Source organism: Lithobates pipiens, unplaced genomic scaffold (assembly GCF_037356315.1).
Source record: "Lithobates pipiens isolate NorthernLeopardFrog02 unplaced genomic scaffold, aLitPip1_a1.2 Scaffold_13, whole genome shotgun sequence".
In the NCBI taxonomy this organism is placed as follows: Eukaryota; Metazoa; Chordata; class Amphibia; order Anura; family Ranidae; genus Lithobates; species Lithobates pipiens.
This window is the reverse complement of record NW_027507718.1, coordinates 32421642-32446340: the sequence shown is the minus strand read 5'-3', so window position 1 is coordinate 32446340 and position 24699 is coordinate 32421642. Positions and strand designations below refer to the sequence as shown.

The 24699-nt window shown below is 44.2% G+C and overlaps 1 protein-coding gene across 4 annotated transcripts in view; it reads right to left on the bottom strand.

Moving 5' to 3' along the window:
- Positions 1–24106, bottom strand: part of APBA1 (amyloid beta precursor protein binding family A member 1) — a 224896-nt gene extending 200790 nt beyond the window's left edge. The window contains exon 1 of one of the 4 annotated variants that reach the window (XM_077474965.1): positions 23848–24106. Coding sequence is in view for 2 of the 4 variants with exons in the window: in XM_077474963.1 (XP_077331089.1) it covers positions 24010–24024 (15 nt within the window). In the remaining 2 variants the exon portion in view is untranslated. The remainder of the gene's footprint in view (positions 1–23847) is intronic. The other 3 variants (XM_077474964.1, XM_077474963.1, XM_077474962.1) reach the window with 3 other exon arrangements.
- Positions 24107–24699: the final 593 nt, after the last annotated feature.

Genomic DNA, 24699 nt, shown 5'->3' with positions numbered 1-24699 from the left:
GGAAGGGGGTAAAATCTTCTGGGGCTGAAGTGGTTAACTAATAAAAGGATGCCAAATTATATGAAAACAAGTCACATCTGAGTGAGCCAAGATGGTTCTCATATAGAAAAAGTTATTTATTCAGAATTACCTCTTTAAATACATGGTAGTTAGGGAGACAGAATAGTTGCTAAAGTTTCACGATTTTATTATAAAATTTGCAGATGATTGTTTAGTAAATAATCACCTTTGTGAATAAAGATCCTATCTGAATAATAAGCTGGCCGAATAAGGAGCTAACTTCAGCTTCATAAAATTATTGCAAATGACCCCCTGGCATCTATACATATAAGTCTGAATTAGAACAGCCAATAAATAAAAACATGATTTTGCGCAGTCATTTAGTCTTGATTCTGAAAAGGAGCCAAGTTGAACATTGTATTGAAACATTCCCAGCACCCAATTACATATAAATAGACAAACAAAATATTTGGGGGGCACACCCTAAAAGATGCATTAACCTCCCTGGCGGTATGATTCAGTCTGGATTTAGGTGCTGAAAGCGGTACAATTATTTTGCATGGAAATTTGGCATTTTATATTGTAGTTCTGTAATTCTTAGGAATAACTCTCTTAAATCTGTTCAAACCAGAGTCTAGCAGACATCCTGGGTATGATAAAGTTTATAATATAATAAAGAATAATAAAAAATATTCAATAATGTAATCAAATCCTAAAACAGGGACACTTTTTGGTTGCTATGGACAATCTCCAAATTCCAGGCAGAAAAAAACAGTATTTATAATATAAAAGTGCACGCAGGGCATTGCACAGACCACTAGGGACAAAGGGGGTGTGTAATTTTGTAATACAGCACTGTAATCTGTAAGATTACAGTGCTGTGTGTGTTTTGTGTACTTTTACTTTTTTGAATTTGCCGTCGTTCTCCGCTCCCGTGCGCCGTAACGTCGCAGGGAACGGAGCTCTGCGGCATTCGGCACTGTGAATCGAGCGGAGGACAGCTCAATCACACAGCGCGGCGGACATCGCTGGATCCAGGGGACAAGGTAAGTAAGTCTCACTGTGTCCTCCCCTGCATCCAGCGATGCAATCCCGAGTCTGGCTCGGTGTTACCACTTCTATCAGTAAATTCCTAACCCGAGCCAGACTTGGGATTACCGCTAGGGGGGTTATAGATGGTGCAGCCATAAGACCATAAAAAACAGAATAAAATATTACAGCCTCAACTCCTGCAAGGTAGAGCTGCACGATTTTTGGCCAAAATGAGAATCAGACTTTTTTGCTTAGAATAAAAAGATCACGATTCTCATGGCGTAAAATCTTTCAAATTATACAAAAAAAAAGAAAAAAAAAAATTGGGTTAACTTTACCGGTTAGTTTTTTTTTTCAATTCATTAAAGTGTAATTTTTTTTCCCCAAAAATTCCAGTCTAGAGAATTATATATATATATAATAAGTCCTAAGTAGAGGTCAACTGATAGGGGTTTTTCTCTGGCCAATGGCCGATATATGATGCTGATTTTTTTGGGCCGATATGTTAGGCCGATTTTTTATTTTTCTTCCCTTCATCTCGTAAAAATCTAACAGTTGGACACCTTTCACACTGAGGCGTTTTTCAGGCTCTTTTGGGCTTTTGCGCCTGTAAAGTGCCTGCTAAACTGCTCCCCTGCAGTCTGTGTGGAAGCCCCAGTGCTTTCACACTGAGGAGATGCGCTGGCAGGACATTAAAAAAAAAAAGTCCTGCAAGAAGCATCATCTCCTCCACCACTCTTGCCCATTGAAATGAATGGGCACCACTGCCGAAGCACCTGCAATGCGATTTGACAGCGGCGCTTCACTGGCACATTTAACCCCTTCCTCGGCCGCTAGCTGGATTATAAGTGCCCCGCTAGCAGCTGAATAGCGCCGCTAAAATTATGGTAAAGCGCTGCTAAAACTAGCAGCGTTTTATCGTCAATGCCTGCCCGCTCCAGTGTGAAAGCAGCATTCAGTAATAAGTGATCCAGAAAATTTCTTGCATTTAAACATTTATTAAACAAAACAAACCTCCAATCAGTTCACTTGTATGTATAATTTAGATAAAATAAAAAAACTATATATTAAATACACAAAAACAGGTAATCAAAACTTTTGGATGAAAAAAAAAATAATAATAATAATAATAATAATAATGGGCTAAATTTACTGTTTTAGTTTTTTTTTTTTTTTTAACTCATTAGTGTATTTTTTCCCAAAAAATTGCGTTTGAAAGACCTCTGCGCAAATACCGTGACATAAAATATTGCAACAACCGCTATTTTATTCCCTAGGGTCTCTGCTATAATTTTTGGGGGTTCTAAGTGATTTTCTAGCAGAAAATACAGGATTTTTACTTGTAAGCATCAAGTGTCAGAAAAGATTTACCGTATATACTCGAGTATAGGCTGACCCGAATATAAGCCGAGGCCCCCAATTTACCCCCAAAAAAACTGGCAAACTTATTGACTCGTGTATAAGCCGAGGGTGAGACATGCCTGTCCATCCCTGTGTGTGTGTCCGTCCATCCCTGTGTGTCCGTCCATCCCTGTGTGTCCGTCCATCCATCCCTGTGTGTGTGTGTGTCCATCCATCCATCCATCCCTGTGTGTGTGTGTCTCCATCCATCCATCCCTGTGTGTGTGTGTGTCTCCATCCATCCATCCATCCATCCCTGTGTGTGTGTGTGTGTCTCCATCCATCCATCCATCCCTGTGTGTGTGTGTATCCATCCATCCCTGTGTGTGTGTGTGTGTGTGTGTGTGTGTGTGTGTGTGTCCAGCCTACCTGTGTCCCGAGCCTTTGTCCCGAGCCTCCGTCCCGTGCCTTGCCTCCTTGCCTCCGTCCCGTGCCGTGCCTTGCCTCCGTCCCGTGTCGTGCCTTGCCTTGCCTCCGTCCCGTCCCGTCCCGTGCCTTGCCTTGCCTCCGTCCCGTGCCCTCTTCGTCGGCGCCTCGGCGGCCATTGTAAAATTCAAAAGCTGCGCCGCCGCCTTCGCCTGTGATAGGCGGAACACTGAATTTCCCAGCAGCCTGTGTTCCGCCTATCACGGACATCGTATCATCCTCGTCCGTAGTACGAGGATGATACGATATCCGTGATAGGCGGAACACAGGCTGCTGGGAAATTCAGTGTTCCGCCTATCACAGGCGAAGGCGGAGCCGGAGGCGCGGCTTTTGAATTATAGAATGGCCGCTGTCTGTCTGCTCGACACGCTGATCGAGCGGGCAGACAGCGATGACTCGAGTATAAGCCGAGGGGGGCACTTTCAGCCTCAAAAAAGAGGCTGAAAATCTCGGCTTATACTCGAGTATATACGGTAGTCTTTAAATTGTTAAACTCGTACACACAGAGTTCAGTTCATTGATAATTATAAACATTGTATCTCTTTGCTTGGCAGACTGCCCAGAGAGGAGACAAAGTTGTTCCACTGAAGGCTTCAAGCAACTTGCATTGACTTCTATTACAGAAGACTTTTGCAATATAAATCGGCCTTTTTTAACAACACAATCGGCCGATGGAGATTAATTAAAAAATGCCAAATATCGGCCGATATATATATCGGTCGACCTCTAGTTCTAAGTAATTTTCTAGCAAAAAAAAAAAAAAAGAAGAAGAAGATTTTAAACTTGAAATGAACAAATGTCAGGAAAAAGGTTTAGCGTTTAAGTGGTTAAACTTCTATCATTTACACACCAAAGTGTATTCCTTTGATCTAAAGGACAAATTGTTACAATGTTTATACTTAAGTTCCACTGCTGAAGAATGTTGTGATGCTTGGCAGACTACTCTGTTTTTTTTTCCCCTTTCTTTTGAGGCTGTGGCTTTAGCAGAGCAGAGAGAATTCTCTGCATAGAAAGAATCGTGAAATTGTCAAGATCACAAGGGGGGGGAAAAAAAATTAAAAATTGCAATAACGATCCTTAACGATTAATTGTGCAGCTATACTGCAAGGCTATTTAAAAACACCTGAATATTTTCAAAAAATAGGGGGATTTGGTCACAGTATATTGCTATATGGTGCTTAAGCCCGCTTACTGCGACAAAGTACCCCATTATTAGTGGGTCCTATGCTATCCATAGACTGGAAAAGCCTGCTTCTCTTAACCATGGGAGAAATACACTCCTCTGTATGGAAGATCTAGTAGTCCTTTAGTCCATATGGTGTGACCAAATCCCCATATTTTTAAAAAATATGTTCAGGTGTTTTAAATAGCCTTGGAGGAGTTAAATGTCATTTTTTGCATAATAATTAATAATACACACCGATGAAACTTTATATGCAATAGTAATACAACAATGCATCACAGCTATAGAATCTCATTCAAACAGCAAGGTCATTTACCAGGCTATATTGTCATTTTTACCATTGCTGTATTTCCAAAAATATTTTTTCCATATCTGTATCTAGTTACAAGTGATAACATTAAAACCCACAAAATTAGCCCTATTTTCTAGAGTTCCCCTTCCATAAAATTTCAATAATACTTTTAACATAAAGCAGTCTCTGTATAGTAACATTCCCTCAGGCACCATAGAATAGGAGTGCATATGGTCTGCTTCTGAAATATCCCACTTTGTTTGCCTCATCAGTTCGTATTCTCAAATTGCAAACAATTACTTTTCTCAAAGTCATTCCCAGACAAAAAACCTCTCTGCATCCTGCAAAGTATAAAGCTCCTTAATGTTGAAGAGGTGCCAAAAGTGATTGGGGGGGGGGGGGGGGGGGGATATGAGTGCCCACATACAGTGCCTTGAAAAAGTATTCACACCCCTTGACATTTTCCACATTTTGTCATGTTACAACCAAAAACGTAAATGATAATAACAACAACATTATATTATATTATATATATATATATATACACACACACACACACACACTCTCGAGTATAAGCCGAGTTTTTCCAGAACATTTTTTAGGCTGAAAACCCCCCTCGGCTTATAGTCGAGTGAGGGTGCCCATCTGCAGCTGTACCTTTGATAACTAAAACAGCAGTTGTCTCCCGCTGTGTTGGGCCACCCATTGTTCTCTATGGAGAGACTGATGTAAATGGACATGTGTCCTTTTACACCCGCCTGCATCCTATCCAGTCTGCTAAAAACAGACGGATAGGGATTCCAGTCCCCATCCATCTAGCAGATCCGATCGGATGGCATCTGATGGAAATGGACAGGCAGTCTGTTTCCATCTGACCATCCCATAGAGAATAGCGAGCTGATGCAGAGCAGACACGGATCTCTCATTCCACCTGCTCAGCGGGGATCAGCGGACAGATCCCCCACTGAGCAGGTGGATCTGCTTGACAGTCTGCTCCATGTGAGAGGAGTCTTACCAGGAGCGGCCATTCCTTTAAGGGCGCTGGGGTGCCGCCCCCCCCTGCAAGGCGAGGCACTTTTTCTTCAAGCCCCGTGATTAGAACTTGAGGCTCCAATTAACTTGGGCTTGGTTGGTACCCAGAACCCAACCACCTGTGACAATAGCAAATTAATATTCACTACCTTCTTCTGGCTTCCCCTCCTGGTCAATCAGGATGGATCGGGTTGGCCGAAAGGGAAAGGCAGAAGACCCGAGTTGCTGAGATGGAACAGTCACAGTGTACAGGAAGGAATCAAAAGGCAGACTCGATGTCAGCCTTCACTAGAAGGGTGGGAGCATCAAATAAAAAAGTGGAGTATTGGTCCCAGGAATTCTCCTGCTCAATACCACGATTAACTGACAAGCCTGCAGGGAAAAGGAAAGCGTTGTATAAGTTGAGATAGATAGCGATATACATCTCCACAGGGGTCAAGTCCTGGGGAAAAAAGTGTGGGAACTCCCACCAAAGATCCACTCCCCCACCAAAAAAAAATAAAAAATTATACGCTCACATGCACAACACTTGGCAGGGTATTGAAGAGTATTGGCAGAGTATTGAAGAGTATTGAAGAGTATTGAAGAGTATTGAAGAGTATTGAAGAGTATTGGCAGAGTATTGGCAGGGTATTGCAGAGTATTGCAGAGTATTGGCAGGGTGTTGCAGAGTATTGGCAGGGTGTTGCAGAGTATTGGCAGGGTATGTATTGCAGAGTATTGCAGAGTATTGGCAGGATATTGAAGAGTATTGATAGGGTATTGCAGGGTGAGTATTGGCAGGGTATTGCAGAGTATTGGCAGGGTATGTATTGCAGAGTATTGGCAGGGTATTTATTGGCAGAGTATTGGCAGGGTATTTATTGGCAGAGTATTGATAGGGTATTGCAGGGTGTGTATTGGCACAGTATTGCAGAGTATTGGCAGGGTATTGGCAGGGTATGTATTGCAGAGTATTGAAGAGTATTGGCAGGGTATGTATTGCAGAGTATTGGCAGAGTATTGCAGAGTATTGACAGAGTATTGCAGAGTATTGACAGGGTATTGCAGAGTATTGACAGGGTATTGCAGAGTATTGACAGGGTATTGCAGAGTATTGACAGGGTATTGCAGAGTATTGGCAGGGTATTGCAGAGTATTTATTGGCAGAGTATTGGCAGGGTATTGCAGAGTATTGGCACAGTATTGCAGAGTATTGATAGGGTATTGCAGAGTATTGGCAGGGTGTTGCAGAGTATTGGCAGGGTGTTGCAGAGTATTGGCAGGGTATGTATTGCAGAGTATTGCAGAGTATTGGCAGGGTATGTATTGGCAGGGTATTGCAGAGTATTGGCAGGGTATTGCAGAGTATTGATAGGGTACTGCAGAGTATTGGTAGGGTACTGCACAGTATTGGCAGGGTACTGCAGAGTATTGGCAGGGTATGTATTGCAGAGTATTGGCGGGGTATTGCAGAGTATTAATAGGGTAGTGCAGAGTATTGATAGGGTAGTGCAGAGTATTGGCAGGGTATTGCAGAGTATTGATACTGATAGGGTATTGCAGAGTATTGATGAGTATTGGCAGGGTATTGCAGAGTATTGATGAGTATTGGCAGGGTATTGCAGAATGCAACTTACTTACACACTAGTGACTGACCTCCTGGTATTCTCTTCCCTTCTTTTCTGGGGGGAGAAGAAGTAAACTCGAAAAGTGCAGCGGCTGTGGCCCCAGGAGGCACTGGGTAGAGGGGAGCGGGAGGACAGTCCGGAACTCCGGAACCAAGCAGGCGCGCAGCGTGTGTCACACTGACTGACGGTCTCGTGCCAGTGCGTGCCCACGTGCACGGCCGAAGTCATGTGACCGGTTGCTAGATGCGGAGCGGCCCCTGCCTAGCAACCAGTCACTCGGCGGCTGAGGAGCGGCGCGGACTACGCGCTGCATAGCCTCAGCCCGGCTCAGACAGCTAATGGGAACGGCGTTCCCGCTGTGGAAATAGTACGGGAACGCCGTTCCCATGCGTTCCCGCAGCACTCGAGCCTTGCATCTCCATCTATCTATCTATATCAACGTATACCTTGCATATCATGGACATGATCTAATCTTTCATATTTTTTGGATTAAATATCATTTTTTGTGCAGCAATCCCTATGTTTTTCTCCTTTATATAATTTTATTTATTTTTTTGGGTACCCCACCATGTGAGGAGCGTTAGGAGTGGTATGAAAGGGGTCCAAACCCCCGATTAAATCCTGACTGTAAGATCCAAGCCTCCCAACTGAGAGGGTACCGGTCTAGGCAGTGCAACATCCTTGAGACGTTCTCTGGCTTCCCCCTCTTTGGAGGGTTGATCTTGGAACCTGGTTTGGCAGGTGGTATATTCCCCATTCAGAAAGAGTCAACGAGCAATGGATAGGCATAGAAACCCACAGCCAGTTCCTAAAATATAAGGAAGCTGCTTTGATTGTTCACCCCAAGTATAAGGCTTCATGTACACAGGACGCTTTTACAACCTCTCCTGAACGATTTAACTTGACAGATAGTAACCGGCGTTTAAAACGTCAGTTTTGCAGTGTTTCCATGCCTCGTTGAGCGCAGTTTGGCAATTTTAAAATAGCCAAAAATGAAAAACACCTGTAAACGAAACACAGCTAAACGCGAGTTACCGCGTTTAGCCGCACTTAGAAGCGTCTGGCGCTTGAAATGCCTGTTAACTAAGCTTCTGAAACCATTTTTTTGTGTTCCAAAAAAATCTCTCTAATCTCAACTGCCTAGAAACGACTGTAAATGACCATGTATACATGAACAGATAAGATAACAGGGTTCAAGGGCAGTTGAAAAAAAAAACTCCCAACTGCTCCTAAATGTCCGTTTACCAGCAGCAGTGTACATGAGGCCTTAACATCAATATGTTTATATTTGTCAACTGCCTGTGTATCAAAAAGCACCAGCATCAGCACATCAGTAAACTCACGGCGCCATTTTAAAAATGTATTCTTCATTTGATCCCCTGTGCCAAGTGCAAATTGACAGGGAAAAATTGCTGATAGAGGGCCACCCAGGTGAGAACCAGACTCAGGGGATGGGGTGGGTGCCACAGCTGGCATGACAGCCAAATAAAGTAAAAAATAAAAAAAATTGATTGATTGGGCTGCTGCAAAATTTCTCAGTTGCCAAAAAACAGCTACACTTGACTTACCTCATACCACCCCATAATCATACCCAGCGGAGGTCTGAGTCCTGAGGAGAGTCTGGAGTCCAGGAGTTGACCCTGTGTGAACTGCAACACTGAAACCACAAGTTTCTGAAGAGGAGAGCTGACTGGCATGCAGGGATGCAAAGAGTTAATGATCAGTGCCTCCTCCAGTATGGAAACCTGATCTCTCACCCAGGCAGTGATATGCTGGAGGGGATGAGAGCTGACAGGATACATCAGTTCCTGCCCTGTAGGGCACCGGGAACTCAGTCTCTGACGGAATCCAGGGAGTGAGATGCTGGAGGTGTCCATTCACATGTGATGGCAGTGCTCTGGGAATCCTAGGATGGGGAAGGCAGTGTCCATTAACAGAGGCAGATGCTGTATTAGAAGTCTTCACAGGTTGTGGGCAGAGGAGTAAGTGGGGAAAGTAGGAGAGGAGCCAGCGTCATCAGCGCCAGTAGCTGTGAAGGGGCCCACCCTAGGCAGGAATGAGCATAGGGGAAGGCTGCTGGGTGTAGAGGAGAAACACCTTCTGGTCAGAGCAGCAGTTTTCAGGGCATATGATGGCTGAGAGACACACTCTGGCATGGGTAGCAACAGAGGTCCATGAATTAAAGGAGAGGTCAAGGCTGTGTAAATGATCCTGTAGAGCTGTGGGCAGAGTGGGGATTGTATGAGTGGAGCCAGCAAATTCATTGCCAGCGACTCCAGTACTAATCCAATGTCTGACTGAAGTACTGAGGACCCTGCAGGGGCTGGGGATCAGAGCACCTATGAGATTTTTGTAGTGAGGGGCCTGGGGAACAGAGGAGGGATACTCACCTAGCAACTCTTGTGATAGCTGAATCTTCTCACGGTAGTTGGATGTGCCTCAGTATAGCCTTTTCCTAGAGTTAAGGTACCACCCAGTCACCTCAGGTCTTTGTAGCTAAAGCTAAGTGAGCTACTTAACTTCCCTTCTCGATTAAACCAGACACAGAGAGACAGATGACAATCTATAAAACACACATCCTAGAATAAAAGGTTCACATAAATGTTATACAATCAAATTCTCACAACAATACCCACAGTGCTTTCCCTAAAGGCGGTTCAAGGGGCCTTCATTACTCCGACACCCCTAACTAAAATCTAGTGGAACCAATTGCCCTCAGAAGTCACCTAATTAATAGAGTCCACCTGTGTGCAATTTATTCTCAGTATAAATACAGCTGTTCTGTAAAGCCCTCAGAGATTTGTTAGAGAACCTTAGTGAACACTCGGCATCAAGAAGGCCAAGGAACACACCAGACAGGTCAGGGATAAAGTTGTGGAGAAGTATAAGGCAGGGTTAGGTTATTAAAAAATATCCCAAGCTTTGAACATCTCACGAAGGACGGTTCAATCCATCATCCGAAAATGGAAAGAGTATGGCACAACTGCAAACCTACCAAGACATGACTGTCCACCTAAACTGAGAGGCCAAGCAAGGAGAGCATTAAAGAGGACCTTCACTGGTCATTTGCTTGCGATGATTGCTAGAGCCCAACAGGACAACACACACATTGAATGTATACGGAATACAGCAGGAGACACAATCACAGATCAGAGTCATGTCCCTGGAGGTATTTTCTGACTTTTTCAGGGACTTATACAACTCTAAGGTCCATCCCACGAATGAGGAACTGGACAAATTTTTGGGTCAGTGCTCCCTTCCGCATTTATCGCAGCAGGCTCGGACCGCACTTAACGTGCCAATAACTCTGGAGGGACTTTCCTTGGCAGTGGCGCAACTGGCGAATAACAAATCACCAGGTGCGGATGGCCTACCCACTGAAATATACGGGAAGTATGGAGATGTACTACTTCCCACTCTGTTGGCCACCCTGAATGATGCCCTCCAGGGGGGCGGTTTACCCGCCTCCATGAATGAGGCCAACATTGTGGTCATCCAGAAGCCCAATAAGGACCTTCTGCAGCCTGACTCATACCGAACCATATCACTTCTCAATACTGACGTGAAGATTTTGGCTAGGGTACTGGCTACTAGACTGTCGGGGGTGGTGGCGGACCTGGTGCATCCGGACCAGTCCAGCTTTATTCCAACTAGATTCACATCATTGAATATCCGCAGACTATTTCTTAATACCCAAATTCCAGTTGACAACCCCAATAATAGAGCTGTTTTTTCCCTTGACGCTGCCAAGGCATTTGACAGTGTGGAATGGAAGTATTTGTGGGATGTGCTACGACGCTTTGAGTTGGAAGATACATTAATCTCTTGGGTACAGCTGCTGTATAAGGCCCCCACAGCCAGGGTGAGGATTAATGACACCCTCTCTGAGGCATTTCCGTCGTTTAGGGGCACACGGCAGGGGTGCCCATTGTCGCCCCTGCTGTTTGCCCTTGTGTTGGAACCTCTGGCAGCTAGAGTGAGGGAGTCCCCTAACATTGTGGGTTTGCGGTGCGGACAGCATGAGGAAAAAATGTCACTATACGATAACACACTGCTGCACTTGGGTGATACCGCTGGGTCCCTGAGAGCGGTCATGGCACTAATTGACCAATTTGGTCAGCTGTCTGGCTTTGCCATTAACTGGCATAAGTCCGCTCTCTTACCATTAGACCCCTTGCAGGGGCCGCTGTCGGCGGATCTTTCACACACACCTGTAGTTACCTCTTTCAAATATTTGGGAATAGTGGTGACTGGGGATCCGGGCGAAAATATATTGCGCTGAATCTTAAGCGACTATTGCGCAAATTTCAACAAAAGCAAGCTAGTTGGAGTAAGCTGCCACTTTCAGCGACTGGGCGCGTAAACCTCACTAAGATGATTTGGGCACCACAACTGCTATATATCCTGCATAACGCCCTGGTCTGGGTACAGCAGTATTGGTTCTGGCAAATTAGCTCACACTTCAGAGCCCTTATTTGGAAGGGTGGGGTGGCATGCATAAAACTGACTACCTTACAATACCCTAAGGATTGGGGTGGCATGGCTGTTCCGCACCCACAGATGTACTATTTTGCGGCCCAATTGCAATACTTTACGGGTTGGGACCTAGGGACAAACAGGGACCCCTCAAGGAGACTATTGTTGGACCAGGACGAAGCTTACACAGCTCTATCCCATATGGAAATGGGATTCTCTAATATACCATTTGACTCCCATACAGCTCAACTGTTGCGGAAAATATGGAGAGGGGTCAGGAGTACATTAGGAGTGACTGGTTATATGTGCTGTACCCCCATTTGGCGAAACAGACACTACCCAGACTTGGCTAAGGTCCCCAAGCATCTGGTCTGGAGGAGAGCAGGAATAAGGTTTATAGATTAGATCTTACAGGGAACTAGGCTAAAGCCATATCCTCTCCTATCGGCGGAGTTTCCGCTCCTTGGGGGTCATCACTTCCAATACATCCAACTAAAACATGCAGTGGAAATACAGGGCAGACAGTCTGACTTATGCTTGGATGACTGTGTTTCTGAATTCTATATTTGTTGAACCTGAAAATAAAGGGGCTATTTCTAGATTCTATACCCATCTACTTTCGTATATACAAGCTCCTGACCTTTTGCCAGAGAAAAGTGGGAGAGAGATGTTGGCCCTATTGATGGTGAACAGTGGGAACAGATCCTGGAGGTGGGACCGGTGGTGTCTGTGTCTGCAGCTCAGAGGCTATCCCATTTGTTTATATTGCACCGTGTGTACCGCACACCTGAGCAGCTACATAAGTGGGACAGGAGAGACACTCCTATTTGTCCAAAATGTCAGGCCCATACAGGTGATCTAATCCATATGCTATGGAGATGCCCTAAATTGGAAAGGTACTGGAATGCTGTTGTGGCCAAAATTAATAATGTTTTCCAGGTGCAGTTGGCAGTAGACCCACTGACATGCCTCTTGGGCAGTCTCAATGAGGGTCTGTATACCCCTTTGGTGTGCATCGTGCTCACGAGACTCCTATATTTGGCCAGAAAATTGGTTGGCCATCTGTGGCTCTCGACCAATGCACTGGGGGGTTACACAGTGGGTCCAGCAGGTTAACAACACCCTTGTGAGGGGAAAAAAAAATACATCAGCACAGGAAATCATGGGATGATTGGCCTTGCGCAAAGTACGGTAGGAAAAAAGGTAAAGTACTGGGCGAGGTACGCCTGATGAGACAAACTATGTTACACATACCCTTCTCAATGACGGGATTGGCAGTGTGACTAGAGAGAGCTATTTTGTATTAGTTTGCTTTAGTTTTTTTTTTTTGTTTTTTTTTTTTCTTATCTGTTTTGGGGCATGTTTTAGTTTCCCTCAAACCTGATATGTTTGTTACCACGTTTGCGCCCTCCTTGGATAAGGGAGCAGTGAGGATGACGTGTCCCTTGCAGTGATTCTTAATTTATGGGTTGGAGGTCAATGGCTATACACTGTCAAATTTCTGTAAAATTTGGGAAATGTAACAAATATATTACTGTTCATTGACTGTATATCCCTGAAACTACTCCATATGGTACCTTAAGTTCTCATCAATAAAAAAACTTTTTTTTTTTTTTTTTTTTTTTTACAAAAGGACCTTCAGTCATTCCATCTATTAAATCTTCTGCCCTTGTTGTTTTAACTTTGGATAGTAAACCATTTTTTTTCTGCCAGTAAATACCTTTTACAACCCACTTCCGGTTTCTTATCTGGTCATTAGCCTAGCCTTATGACATCATGCACCTCTCTCTCTCATATGATAGATAGAGTTTGCCAGGAAGGGAGGGGATGAGTCGAAAGAGGGCCAATGAGAGGCAGGGTTGCAGATCTGAAGGTGTGCCTCGGTGTGTGTGTGTAAATCCCAGAAGTGAACAGGATTTTACTTATTCCCTATGCACTCCAGTCACATTATAGTCTCCCAGCGCTGGCTTCAAGGTAGAAGAGGGACTGCTGACAACAAATGTTCCATAGTAAGCCTATGGGTGTTGGCAATCTCTCCTCTTCACTGAAGCCAGCCGCTGGGGAAATCACGAGACCGGACCAAAGCATCCCCAGAATAGGCAAGAGTATGCATCTTTCCTCTGCAGCAGGGGTCTCCAACCTTTCTAAACAAAGGGCCAGTTTACTGTCCTTCAGGCTTTTTGGGGGTGGGGTGGCGAGGGGAGACTGTGGTCAGTGGGGAAAATAGTACACCGTCTCTAGTGTCAGTGGCAAGAATTATGGCCCATTGTTATTGTCAGTCAGTGAAATCATAAATAGAATAACGCCCTATCATTGGTGTCAGTGGCAGAAATTATGCCCCATTGCTGGTGCAGTGGGATGAATAGTTCCTTGTATTGTGGGTGTCAGTGGGATGAATAGTTCCTTGTATTGTGGGTGTCAGTGGGATGAATAGTTCCTTGTATTGTTGGTGTCAGTGGGAGTAATTATGGCCAATTGTTGGTGTCAGTAGGAGGAAGATTTCCTCGTACAAGTGGGAGAAATAATACCCCTAGGGTGGCATAAAGGCAAGCAAAAGGCCACATACGGCCCCCGGGCTGCAGTTTGGAGACGACTGCTCTACAGGATTATTAGTAAAGGGCTGAGAATGGGGAAGGGAGCAGGTTTAGGTTTGTATAGGATTTGACTGGACTTATATTTTAAAGAGTATGTCTGTGGTTATCTCAAAAGTTAGAATTTCAACTGAAGAATCACACACAAAGGACTTATTATTGCTTTCAACGCCGACACCTGTGTCTGGCACTATTCTCACTCCATTTACAACTGATTTATTACTGCTAGGTCAAAGAACATGATAACACTAAGGTTTGTCTCCTACTTTCAGAATCAAAGCAGAAGAGTCAATGCCTGGCCTGCCCTCTAACATGTATAAGGAATGGCAGGAGCATGTACCACCATGAGTGTCCCAAAGCAAAGGTTTAGGGGCAATTATATAATGCTCTACTGAAAAAAACAATGCAACCATGAATAATGGATAGCTGTACTTTTAGTATCACTATCCTTTATATGTATATCTCCCCCCAAATCTTAGAATTACCTGCTTTTATTTGATGTGTGCAAAAAAAAAAAAAAAAAAAAAAAAAAAAACACTATTCTGTACACGCATACCACAATCTTTATTCATGGAACCCATGGAAATGCCATCCACCATTGGGACAAAAGACTGCCTTTCCATAAACTGAAAGGGAAGTTCTTAGTCTATGTTAGGAGCTCTGGCTAGGAGAAACTTTTGTAGAAGAGCCCACAATGGCGACCAGAGAGAAACGATGAGGAAGAAAGGAGGACAGCTGATCATGCATTGCCCGATTCCTATTCAGCCAAATTCCAGCAGCGAAATGCCCTTTCTACCACTACTGTTCCACCAACTTTTGCCTGAGAAGCCTTTGGGAAAACTTTGGCCAAACAGCGCCTGCATAGAATCAGCTGCCAGCAACATTCAGGGATTTGGGCAGTGCTTCCAGTACAGTTTTCCTTTACGTCAGAAAATGCACTTTCATCTGAGCTTTGTGTAAAGTAGTGTAACTATCCTTCTCTGTGGGGTGGAGGATTAGGTTTCCTGAATCTGTGCAATGCAACTTCCTCATTTAACTCTGCTTGATGCATCAACAATTACATTCAAACTTCCAAGTCAGGTCTGAATCTGCCTGGTGTCTTTGAAGAGCTTTAGTTTACACGTCAATACTCCAGACTTCCTGTAACAGATAGGCCACCAGGAGCCCAGATTGGCTATGTCAGAGAACATCTCGGCTACAAACAGGGAAAGAAAAGCGTTTCTCGGGTCACCAGAAACCAACAAATGGTAAGTGGTGGACACTTATATAGTAATGCCTGGCCGAAAAACGGAACTAATGACCAGAGATGTTATGGGGAGGTTTTCAAAAACCCGGTATACACACACACACAACCTGGTGCAGCTGTGCATAGTAACCAATCAGCTTCTAACTTCAGCTTCGTAAATTACTTACATGTGGACCGCCATGTACTGCAGAAAGGCACAGTGACATACTGGTACCCAGGGGTGGACTGACAACTCATGGGGCCCCCGGGCAATAGGAGATTATGAGGGCCCCCCAGGCAATGCGAGATTATGGGGCCACACAGTATACACAGACATGTTTCTATTGGATGAGAAGGTACTGGAGAGGTGGGGCAGCTATAATCTCAGGATTTTTAGACCAAAAGGATGTCGGTAAGGGACATTTCAGAGACGGATGTATAAAAAAAAAAAAAAAAAAAAAAAACAGATTTTTACATACTGTCCCTGGTTTTACTGAGGCTGGCAACCCTGATGGGGCCCCCTAGTGGCTCGGGGCCCTCAGGCAGTGCCCGAGTGGCCCAATGGTCAGTCCGCCCCTGCTGGTACCTCGCTACTTGTTTCCAGGATTAGGGCGCTTGCATGCGCACCACCCGCTGATAGATACACACTGCGATTGTACACAGTGGGAGTTTGTCAGCAGGTCCTGGCCAATAATTCATGGCTGGGACCTGCTGATCAGCTGTGTCGACAATCTCTCGCTTTGCAGGGATAACAATCAAAAAAAGACGTTATTAGTAAAAAGCAACGCAACACACATTTACATTAGGCACACAGTTAACCCTTTCATCACCCTCAATGTTAACCCCTTCTCAGCCAGTGTCATTAGTAAAGAGACAGTATATATTATCACTGGTGATCACTTACATACACACATATATACATATTCACGATTGTAGACGCTATAACTTTCACACAAACCAATTATTATATACTTATTGGGATTTTTTTTTTTTTTTTTTTTTTTTTTTTACCAAAAACCATTAAGCAGGATACATTTTGGCTAAAATTTATGAAGAAATTCGATTTTTATTTTTTTTATTAGATATGTATTATAGCAGAACGAAAAATTTCATTTTATATGTTTATATAATAAAAACCTCAGTGGTTATCAAATACCACCAAAAGAAATCTTGAAAAAAAAAAAAATTTGATAAAATTTTGCTTGGGTACAGCATGGCATGACCATGCAAGTACCAGTTAAAGTTGCACAGTGCTAAATAGCAAAAAAATAAAAATAAATAAGGACTGGTCAAAAAGGGGGTAAAACCTAAAAACTGAGGTGGTTAAGCTTTGACAATAAAACGTAGAAGCTGTTTGGTTACTAAGCACAGCTACACCAGATTCTGTGTGCACCAGTTTTAGTTAATCTCCCTTTGTGTGCCCAGCCAGCACCTCAGGGCTTGACTAAAGTGTACCTTTAATCACTTCCCGCCCACTAGACATCATATGACTTTCTTGACTTTGTGCGGGTATATCTGAATGATGCCTGCAGCTACAGGCATCATTCAGATATCAGCTTTTTCAGCTGGCGATTCCCTACACCGTAAGAATGATCATAGCGGCTGTTCCCCGGCTTGATTGTTCTTACGGTTGGTGAGAGGGGATATTCTCACCTCCGACCGCCCTCCGATGCTTCTACCAACTAAACGCTTCCATCTGTGAGTCGGAGAACGGATACACCGGCCCCAGATGTTTACCATAGAGATTTCCGGTGGACCAGATGGTCGCCAGAGTCTCTATGATCATTTGGTGGAGGGGCGCAATGTTATGAGGTCATGTCTGACCTCAGCATTCAAACAAACGACGCCGATTCAGCTGGGAAGCCGAGATCGATTTTTTTTGTTTGTTTTTTTATTTTTTTATTTCATGCTTCCCAGCCTAGAGGTGAGATGTGGGGTCTTATTGAATAAAAGTAAAAATTAACAATAAAGAAAAAAAACAAATTTAAAGCACTCTTGTCCCCGTGTGCAGAAGCGAACGCATATGTAAGTCCCGCTCACACATGAAAACGGTGTTCAAACCACACATGTGAGGTATCGCAGCGAACGTTGGAGCGAGAGCAACAGTTCTAGCCCTAGAACTCCTCTATAGCTCAAAACATGTAACCAGTAAAAAAAATGTTGAAGTGGCGCCTATGGGGATTTTTAAGTAAGGAAGTTTGGCTCCATTCCATGAGCGTGTGCAATTTTGAAGTATGACATGTTAGGTATCTATTTACTCGGCGTAACTTCATCTTTCACATTATGCAAAAACATTGAGCTAGTTGGGGCTACCATAAAAATCCTAAATGGCCAGCTGTATCTAGCTGATATATTTTAGGAGTTACTGACCAAAAGTAAGCATGCAGATTAAAAAAGTCAAAGTGAAGTCGTAACAATAATCATTCCAGAACAGAGACCAAGAAAAAAGAAAAAAAATATGGGTTAACTAATAATAAAGGGCCAAGGTCATTTCATACTGTATCATTTGTAGAGGTCTACAATTTATGAGTTGATTCAAGGTCATCCATCACGTAATGAATACTGGACTTTTAGAATGATCAAGGTTATCGATAAGCTAATGGATCAATATATATTTTAATAAATAAATAAAGGTGGTCTTAAAAAAGCAGTAGGTGTTTTTGTTATGCAATATTAAATTTAGGAATCCTATATTGCTTAAAGTGGGAGCAAAATCCAAATGGTTGACATTTACCTATAGGTACAGTAAATGTCTCTTAACCAATTTCAGACCGGACCATTTTGCTGGTAAATGACCAGAGGTCTTTTTACACTTTGGCACTGCGCTGCTTTAACTGGTAATTGCGCGGTCATGCAATGTTGTACCCAAACAAAATTTGCGTGCTTTTCTTCCCACAAATAGAGCTTTCTTTTGATGGTATTTGATTGCCTCTGCGATTTTTATTTTTTGCGATATAAACGTAAAAAGACCGCAAATTTTGAAAAAAAATGATATTTTCTACTTTTTGTTATTAGAAAAATCCAATAAACTCAATTTTAGTCATACATTTAGGCCAAAATGTATTCAGCCACATGTCTTTGGTAAAAAAAAAGTCAATAATTGTATATTTATTGGTTTGCGCAAAAGTTGTCACATCTACAAACTAAGGTACGTTTTCTGGAATTTACGCAGCTTTTAGTTTACGACTGCCTATCTCATTTCTTGAGGTGCTAAAATGGCAGGGCAGTACAAAACCCCCCCAAATGACCCCATTTTGGAAAGTAGACCCCCTAAGGAAATTGATAAGAGGCATGTTGAGCCCATTGAATATTTTATTTTTTTGCCTCAAGCGATTGAATAATGACAAAAAAAAATATATATTTTTTTTTTTTTACACAAAGTTGTCACTAAATGATATATTGCTCACACATGCTATGGGCATATGTGAAATGACACCTCAAAATAAATTCTGCTGCTTCTCCTGAGTACGGGGATACCACATATGTTGGACTTTTTGGGAGCCTAGCCGCGTACGGGGCCCCGAAGTCCAAGCACCGCCTTCAGGCTTTCTAAGGGCGTAAATTTTTGAGTTCACTTCTCACTACCTATTACAGTTTTGAAGGCCATAAAATGCCAAGATGGCACAAAACCCCCACAAATGACCCCATTTTAGAAAGTAGACACCCCAAGCTATTTGCTGAGAGGCATGTTGAGTCCATGGAATATTTTATATTTTGCCACAAGTTGCGGGAAAATTACAAACTTTTTTTTTTTTTTTTTTTTTTTCACAAAGTTGTCACTAAATGATATATTGCTCACGCATGCCATGGGCATATGTGAAATGACACCCCAAAATAAATTCTGCTGCTTCTCCTGAGTACGGGGATACCACATATGTGGGACTTTTTGGGAGCCTAGCCGCGTACGGGGCCCCGAAAACCAAGCACCGCCTTCAGGCTTTCTAAGGGCGTTACAGTTTTGAAGGCCATAAAATGCCAAGATGGCACAAACCCCCCCCAAATGACCCCATTTTGGAAAGTAGACACCCCTAAATTTAGGGGTACACTAGTGAGACTAGGTAATAAATGGCGGGTGCCCTGAAACTATAAAAAAATAACTAACCAACCAGCGTCACCTGTAACCGTTATATAGTGATCACTGGTGAAAGGGTTAACTAGGGGGCAATCAGGGGGCTTTATGCGGTAGTATATGGGGGTCCCTGGCGCTATAAAAAGCTGCGGCGAACCTAAATACCTACCTGCCTAACTAGCGTCACCTGTGACACTAATACAGCGATCAGAAAAACGATCGCTTATTAGGCTGGGTTCACACTGGAGCGATGCGGGAACGCCACGAATCGGCGGCGGGTTCCCGCATCGCATGCCTCCCGGCGGCAGTTCACACTGCCCTATGCGAACTGCTGGGAGTGTCAGTGAAATGTTAATGACACCCCCAGATCAGTTCGCATATCGCAGTGCGATCTGCAAACTTGGATCGCATGGTGTGAACACCCATGCGATCCGATTCTGCTGCGGACCAAAAAAAGGGTCCCGTTCGAGTTTGCGGCGGGTGCGACACGAATTCAGCCATACTATCTGTATAGCTGAACTCGAATCGCACAGAGATCGGATGTGATTTGCACTGCAGTGCGAATCACATTCGTAAACCGCTGCAATGTGAACCCAGCCTTAGTGACACTGGCGACGGGGGGTGATCACGGGGTTAAACCTTTATTGGGGGGGTTAGGGGGGTACCTTAGAACTAAAGGGGGCTAACCCTAACTGCCCTAACAGTTATTACAGTCACAAATGACACCAATGCAAAAAAAAAAAAATGACATTGGTGTCACTGTGACTGGGGGGCAGGGGTAATTGGGGGGGGTGATCGGGGGGGTGTGAGTGTGCCTGGCATGTTCTACTGTGTAGTGACGTGTTGGTGCAACTCACCGATCCTCTCTCCTCGGTGTCGGAACGAAAAATACCGACACGGAGGAGAGAATACATCACTTCCTCTCCTGTGTTTACATTACAGGAGAGGAAGTGATGTCACGAACGATTCCTATTCGTCGGGAGCGATCGCGAGGGGGTGGCCATGAACGAATGGCCGCCCCCTCGTCCGGGATCGCTCCCGCACGAATACCGACCGATCGGGCCCCCGACCCGCGGGAAGGCAGGGACGTACATGTACGCCAATATGCCTGCCCGTGCCATGCTGTCGACGTACATCGTCGTGCGGCGGTCGGGAAGTGGTTAAATGTACTTACTCTTATGTACACCATTTAGGAGATATTTACTTGTGAATGGGCCAGTAGCGTCACTGGCGCATGCGCTCTAAAGGAATGGCCACCCAGGCCATTCCTTCAAATTCCTGTGCCTTGAGTAGCGACTCCACGCATGCGGGGTGACGTCATCACGGTGTGGCTAATCAGATGGCTGGAGGGCGACAGGGTGAAGATGGAAGTCCTGTCAGCGGTGACAGTGGGTCATCGAAGAGCTTCATTTTAAAAGCAAGTTTCACATAATGCGCTAGTATGTGATGTATACTAGCACATTATAACTTTGCACATTATAACTTTGCCTTGCAGCTTTAAAAAAAAAAAAATAAATAAATAAATAAAAAAAAAAAAGGGGAGTTTGTTTTTTAAACATAAAGCCTTAAAGTGTTACTAAATCCAGGACCCTGCATTCACTATATCTGGTCTCCCAGAGTACAAAGAACATAGAAATGCAATGTTTTAGTAAATATAAACAGCCAAATCCCTTCTTTCTAAAAGAAGAAAAAAAAAAATGCTAAATACCTTTTCTCATCAGCAGTCTTGTGACTTCTATCAGTGTCCGGACGAGCACTGGTTAAAAATAGCAGGAGGAGTTCTCAGTCTCCTCTGAGGCTGCAGGATGCCTGACCCCTTGTCTGGACAGTGTTGATTGGCCCTTGTGCTGATTACACGCACCCCCCCCCCCCCCCCAAGAATTGTTTTATTGTTTAAAACACCTCTGGCAATACACACAAAACTGAGCACATGCAAAGTACCTCCAAGGCTCTGTTCTATCAGCAGATCGATTGGGGACTGTGGAAGAAGGGGAGGATCAGAGAAGACAGGATCAAACAGCCTTTTTACACAAAAGCAAAGGATTAACCCCTTAGGTTCCACAGGGAGTATAACCAGCATGCTTTTACTGCATATACAGACCGATTTTACTGTTGTGGGTTTAGTAATACTTTAACAATGAAAGCATCCTACATAAAGTGACATTTCCACATAATTTTATATAAAACCATAAATTTAGCGATTAATCATAGCTACGCGTTTTGTACATTTAGGGCTCGCTCACACGATCATCATTAAGCTGCATAGATCCCACCACAATTGCGTTGACATGGTTTGTGGGGTGTCGCATAAAAATTATTATTCAGGATTTATATAGAGCCAGTGGTTTGCTCAGCGCTTTACAATGTGCGGGCAGACAGTACAGTTATAAAACAATTCAATACAGGAGCAATTAGAGGGCGTTGCAACAGACTGCGCTGTATAGACATAAAAAAAAAAAAATACAAAACATTTTTTGTAACAACACAGCACTGCGCGTACATAACGCGTATGTGTTTTAGCACAGGGGCTGGTGTGAATAAGCCATTAAAGTGGAAGTCCATGCTAAAACTAAAATCCCTGCATCTATAGCCACCAACATTCTAATGCCGCGTACACGCGGCTGGAATTTTCAACAACAAATTTTCGATGTGAGCTTGTTGTCGTAAATTCAGACCGCGTCCACTGGATATTTGCTGTCGGAAATTCGGACAACAAAAATTTGAAAGCTGGATCGCAAATTTTCCGACAACAAAATCCGTTGTCGGAAATTTCGATCGTGTGTACACAATTCCAACGCACAAAATTCCACGCATGCTCAGAATCAAGCAGAGGAGCCGCACTGGCTGTTGAATTTCATTTTTCTCGGCTCGTCGTAGGTGTTGTACGTCACCGCGTTCTTGACGTTCGGAATTTCTGACAAGATTTGTGTGACCGTGTGTATGCAAGACAAGTTTGTGCCAACATGCGTCGGAAATAAATCAAGGATTTTGTTGTCGGAATGTCCGATCGTGTGTACGCGGCATTACACTAACCTCTCTAGCCCTGTAAAGAAAAAAAAAAAAGAAAATCAGTATAAAATACCTTTTCTGCAGACGATCCGACCCGATCTGCAGCTCTGATCCCATGCCGAGCTGTGTAGGCGGGTGCAGAGGACACGGCCGACAAAGGAAGCCCCATAGTAATGCCTCGTCCCATTCATTTCACAGCCGTAGTCGGACGTGTCCTCAGCAGAACTTCAGCCACTGGGGATCGGGTCGGATCGCCTGCAGAAAAATGTATACCATTTTTTTTTTCTTTTCAGGGCTAGATAGGTTATTGTTAGATCGTTGGTGTCTATAGATGCAGGAATTTTAGCTTTAGCATGGACTTCCACTTTAAGGGCTCATTCACACCAGCCCCTACGCTAAAACACATACATGTTATATACGCACAGTGCTGCGTTGTTACAAAAATGTTTTCTACTTTTTTTTTTTGTTTTGTTTTAAAACGTCCAATCAGTGCGGTTAGTCCTGGAGCCAGGTTCCTTCACACCAGGATATCAGCCTTGCTGTACCATTCTTTTCCTCCAAGCCAAGTTTACATTAGCTCGTCCTCTTTGAATCTGTGCCTGCATGATGGGGACAGAGACGCTCGATTGTAAACTCCTTCTAGGAAAAGCGACGCTGTGAGCGATTCGGTGCTTTTCTATACACATCCATTGGATGGGCCAGTGCTTTACAAGTTGGGAAAATAATAAATCTTGGGTATAGAAAGTAACGAATGTGGTAAGGTGTCCTGAGAAGCTTCGGAGGGTATCATATTACCATATATTAAATAAATTTTATATATATATATATATATATATATATATATATATATATATATATATATATATAATAAAAAAATAAAAATGAGATAGAGATATATATTAAATAATAAAAAAAGTATATACGTGTGTGTATATATATCTAAATAAAACAGGCTGTTCCCCAAGGAGCCCCTCCATAGCCCATGTGATGGTAGCCTAGCACACCCAGATCCATCCATCCATCAGTGATGAGCAGCCCCCCTGCCATGTGCTGGTGCTCATACAATTCAATTAGACAGCCCCTCCCCTCCCTCCCTCCCTCCCTCCAGTGTCAGGTCCAGCTCCTGACAGCACTGACAGTAATCACAACCATCCACAGGCTGACAGCCAATTCCAGGGCTGCTCAATTAACTTTTGCAAGTCTGTTACCTGTCAGCCCCTGCTGCCCACACACTTACCTCTGCCCCCCAGGTAAGTGCAAACCTGTGATCACCCTGGATGTTGTTGTGCCCTGGAAGGGTTAGTTGTGTGCATGAATAAACAGCAGATGCTGCATCCCACCCACAGCCTGGAGACTCCTATCCATGTTCCCTGCCTAGGCCATCTGCTCCTCTCCCAGCCAGCTCCCATCCTGCAGCACTGGACAGGAAGCTCCACACCTTCCCTGGAAAGGTGCATCTACTCCACGATGACACGATCGCTGCCCACTTGCCTTCACTTACCCACAGATCCAAGGGATCGCCTCTTCTTCTTCTTCCCAATGATCGATCACACTGGCTGCCCAATGGATGAGCAGCTGGCCGGCTGCTGCAGGGAGGGAGGAGATGGGATCAGGGAGATCGGGGATCGCCCGGAGATGGAGTCTTCAGTGCAGCAGCACCCACCTCTAATTCCACCATCTTCCACCTCCTCCTCCTTTTCTTCTCCTTCTGCAGCCACCAGCAGCTCTGTGCCTGGAGCTCCTCCTCCCTCCCTGTGACATCACGACAGGCTGACTGGGGCACTCCCAGCGACACACACTCTGCCTGACAGCCCATAATACTCTATGGATCGCATCACACTCTGCTGCCCACCTGGGTCATCCATGTCACAGCAACACTCACATATGGACACATCAGCCACACTAGGCACTGGCAAAGTAGCAGCATTTATACATTACTACATGCTTTCTATGCCTTTTGTATTGTACATCCAATCAGGGGAATTCCAAGGGAACAAAATGTAACTGTTTACAGTCTGGCATTCCATGAACAATAACTGTCACAGTTGCTTGTGCCTTTAATGCCGCTTACACACGATCTGACTTTCTGGCGGACAATCAGACGGACTTTGCAGCTGAGGTCCTTTCGAACGGACTTGGCCACACACGATCACTCCAAAAGTCTGTGATGACATAGAATAAGGAAGTTCATAGCCAGTAGCCAATAGCTGCCCTAGCGTCGGTTTTAGTCCATCGGACTAGCACACAGACGAATGGATTGTCTGCTAGAAAGCCGAGTCCGGCGGACAAATTTGAAGCCTTATTTCTAGGTCCGCCAGACTTTTGGGAAGAAAAAGTCAGCTGGAGCCCACAC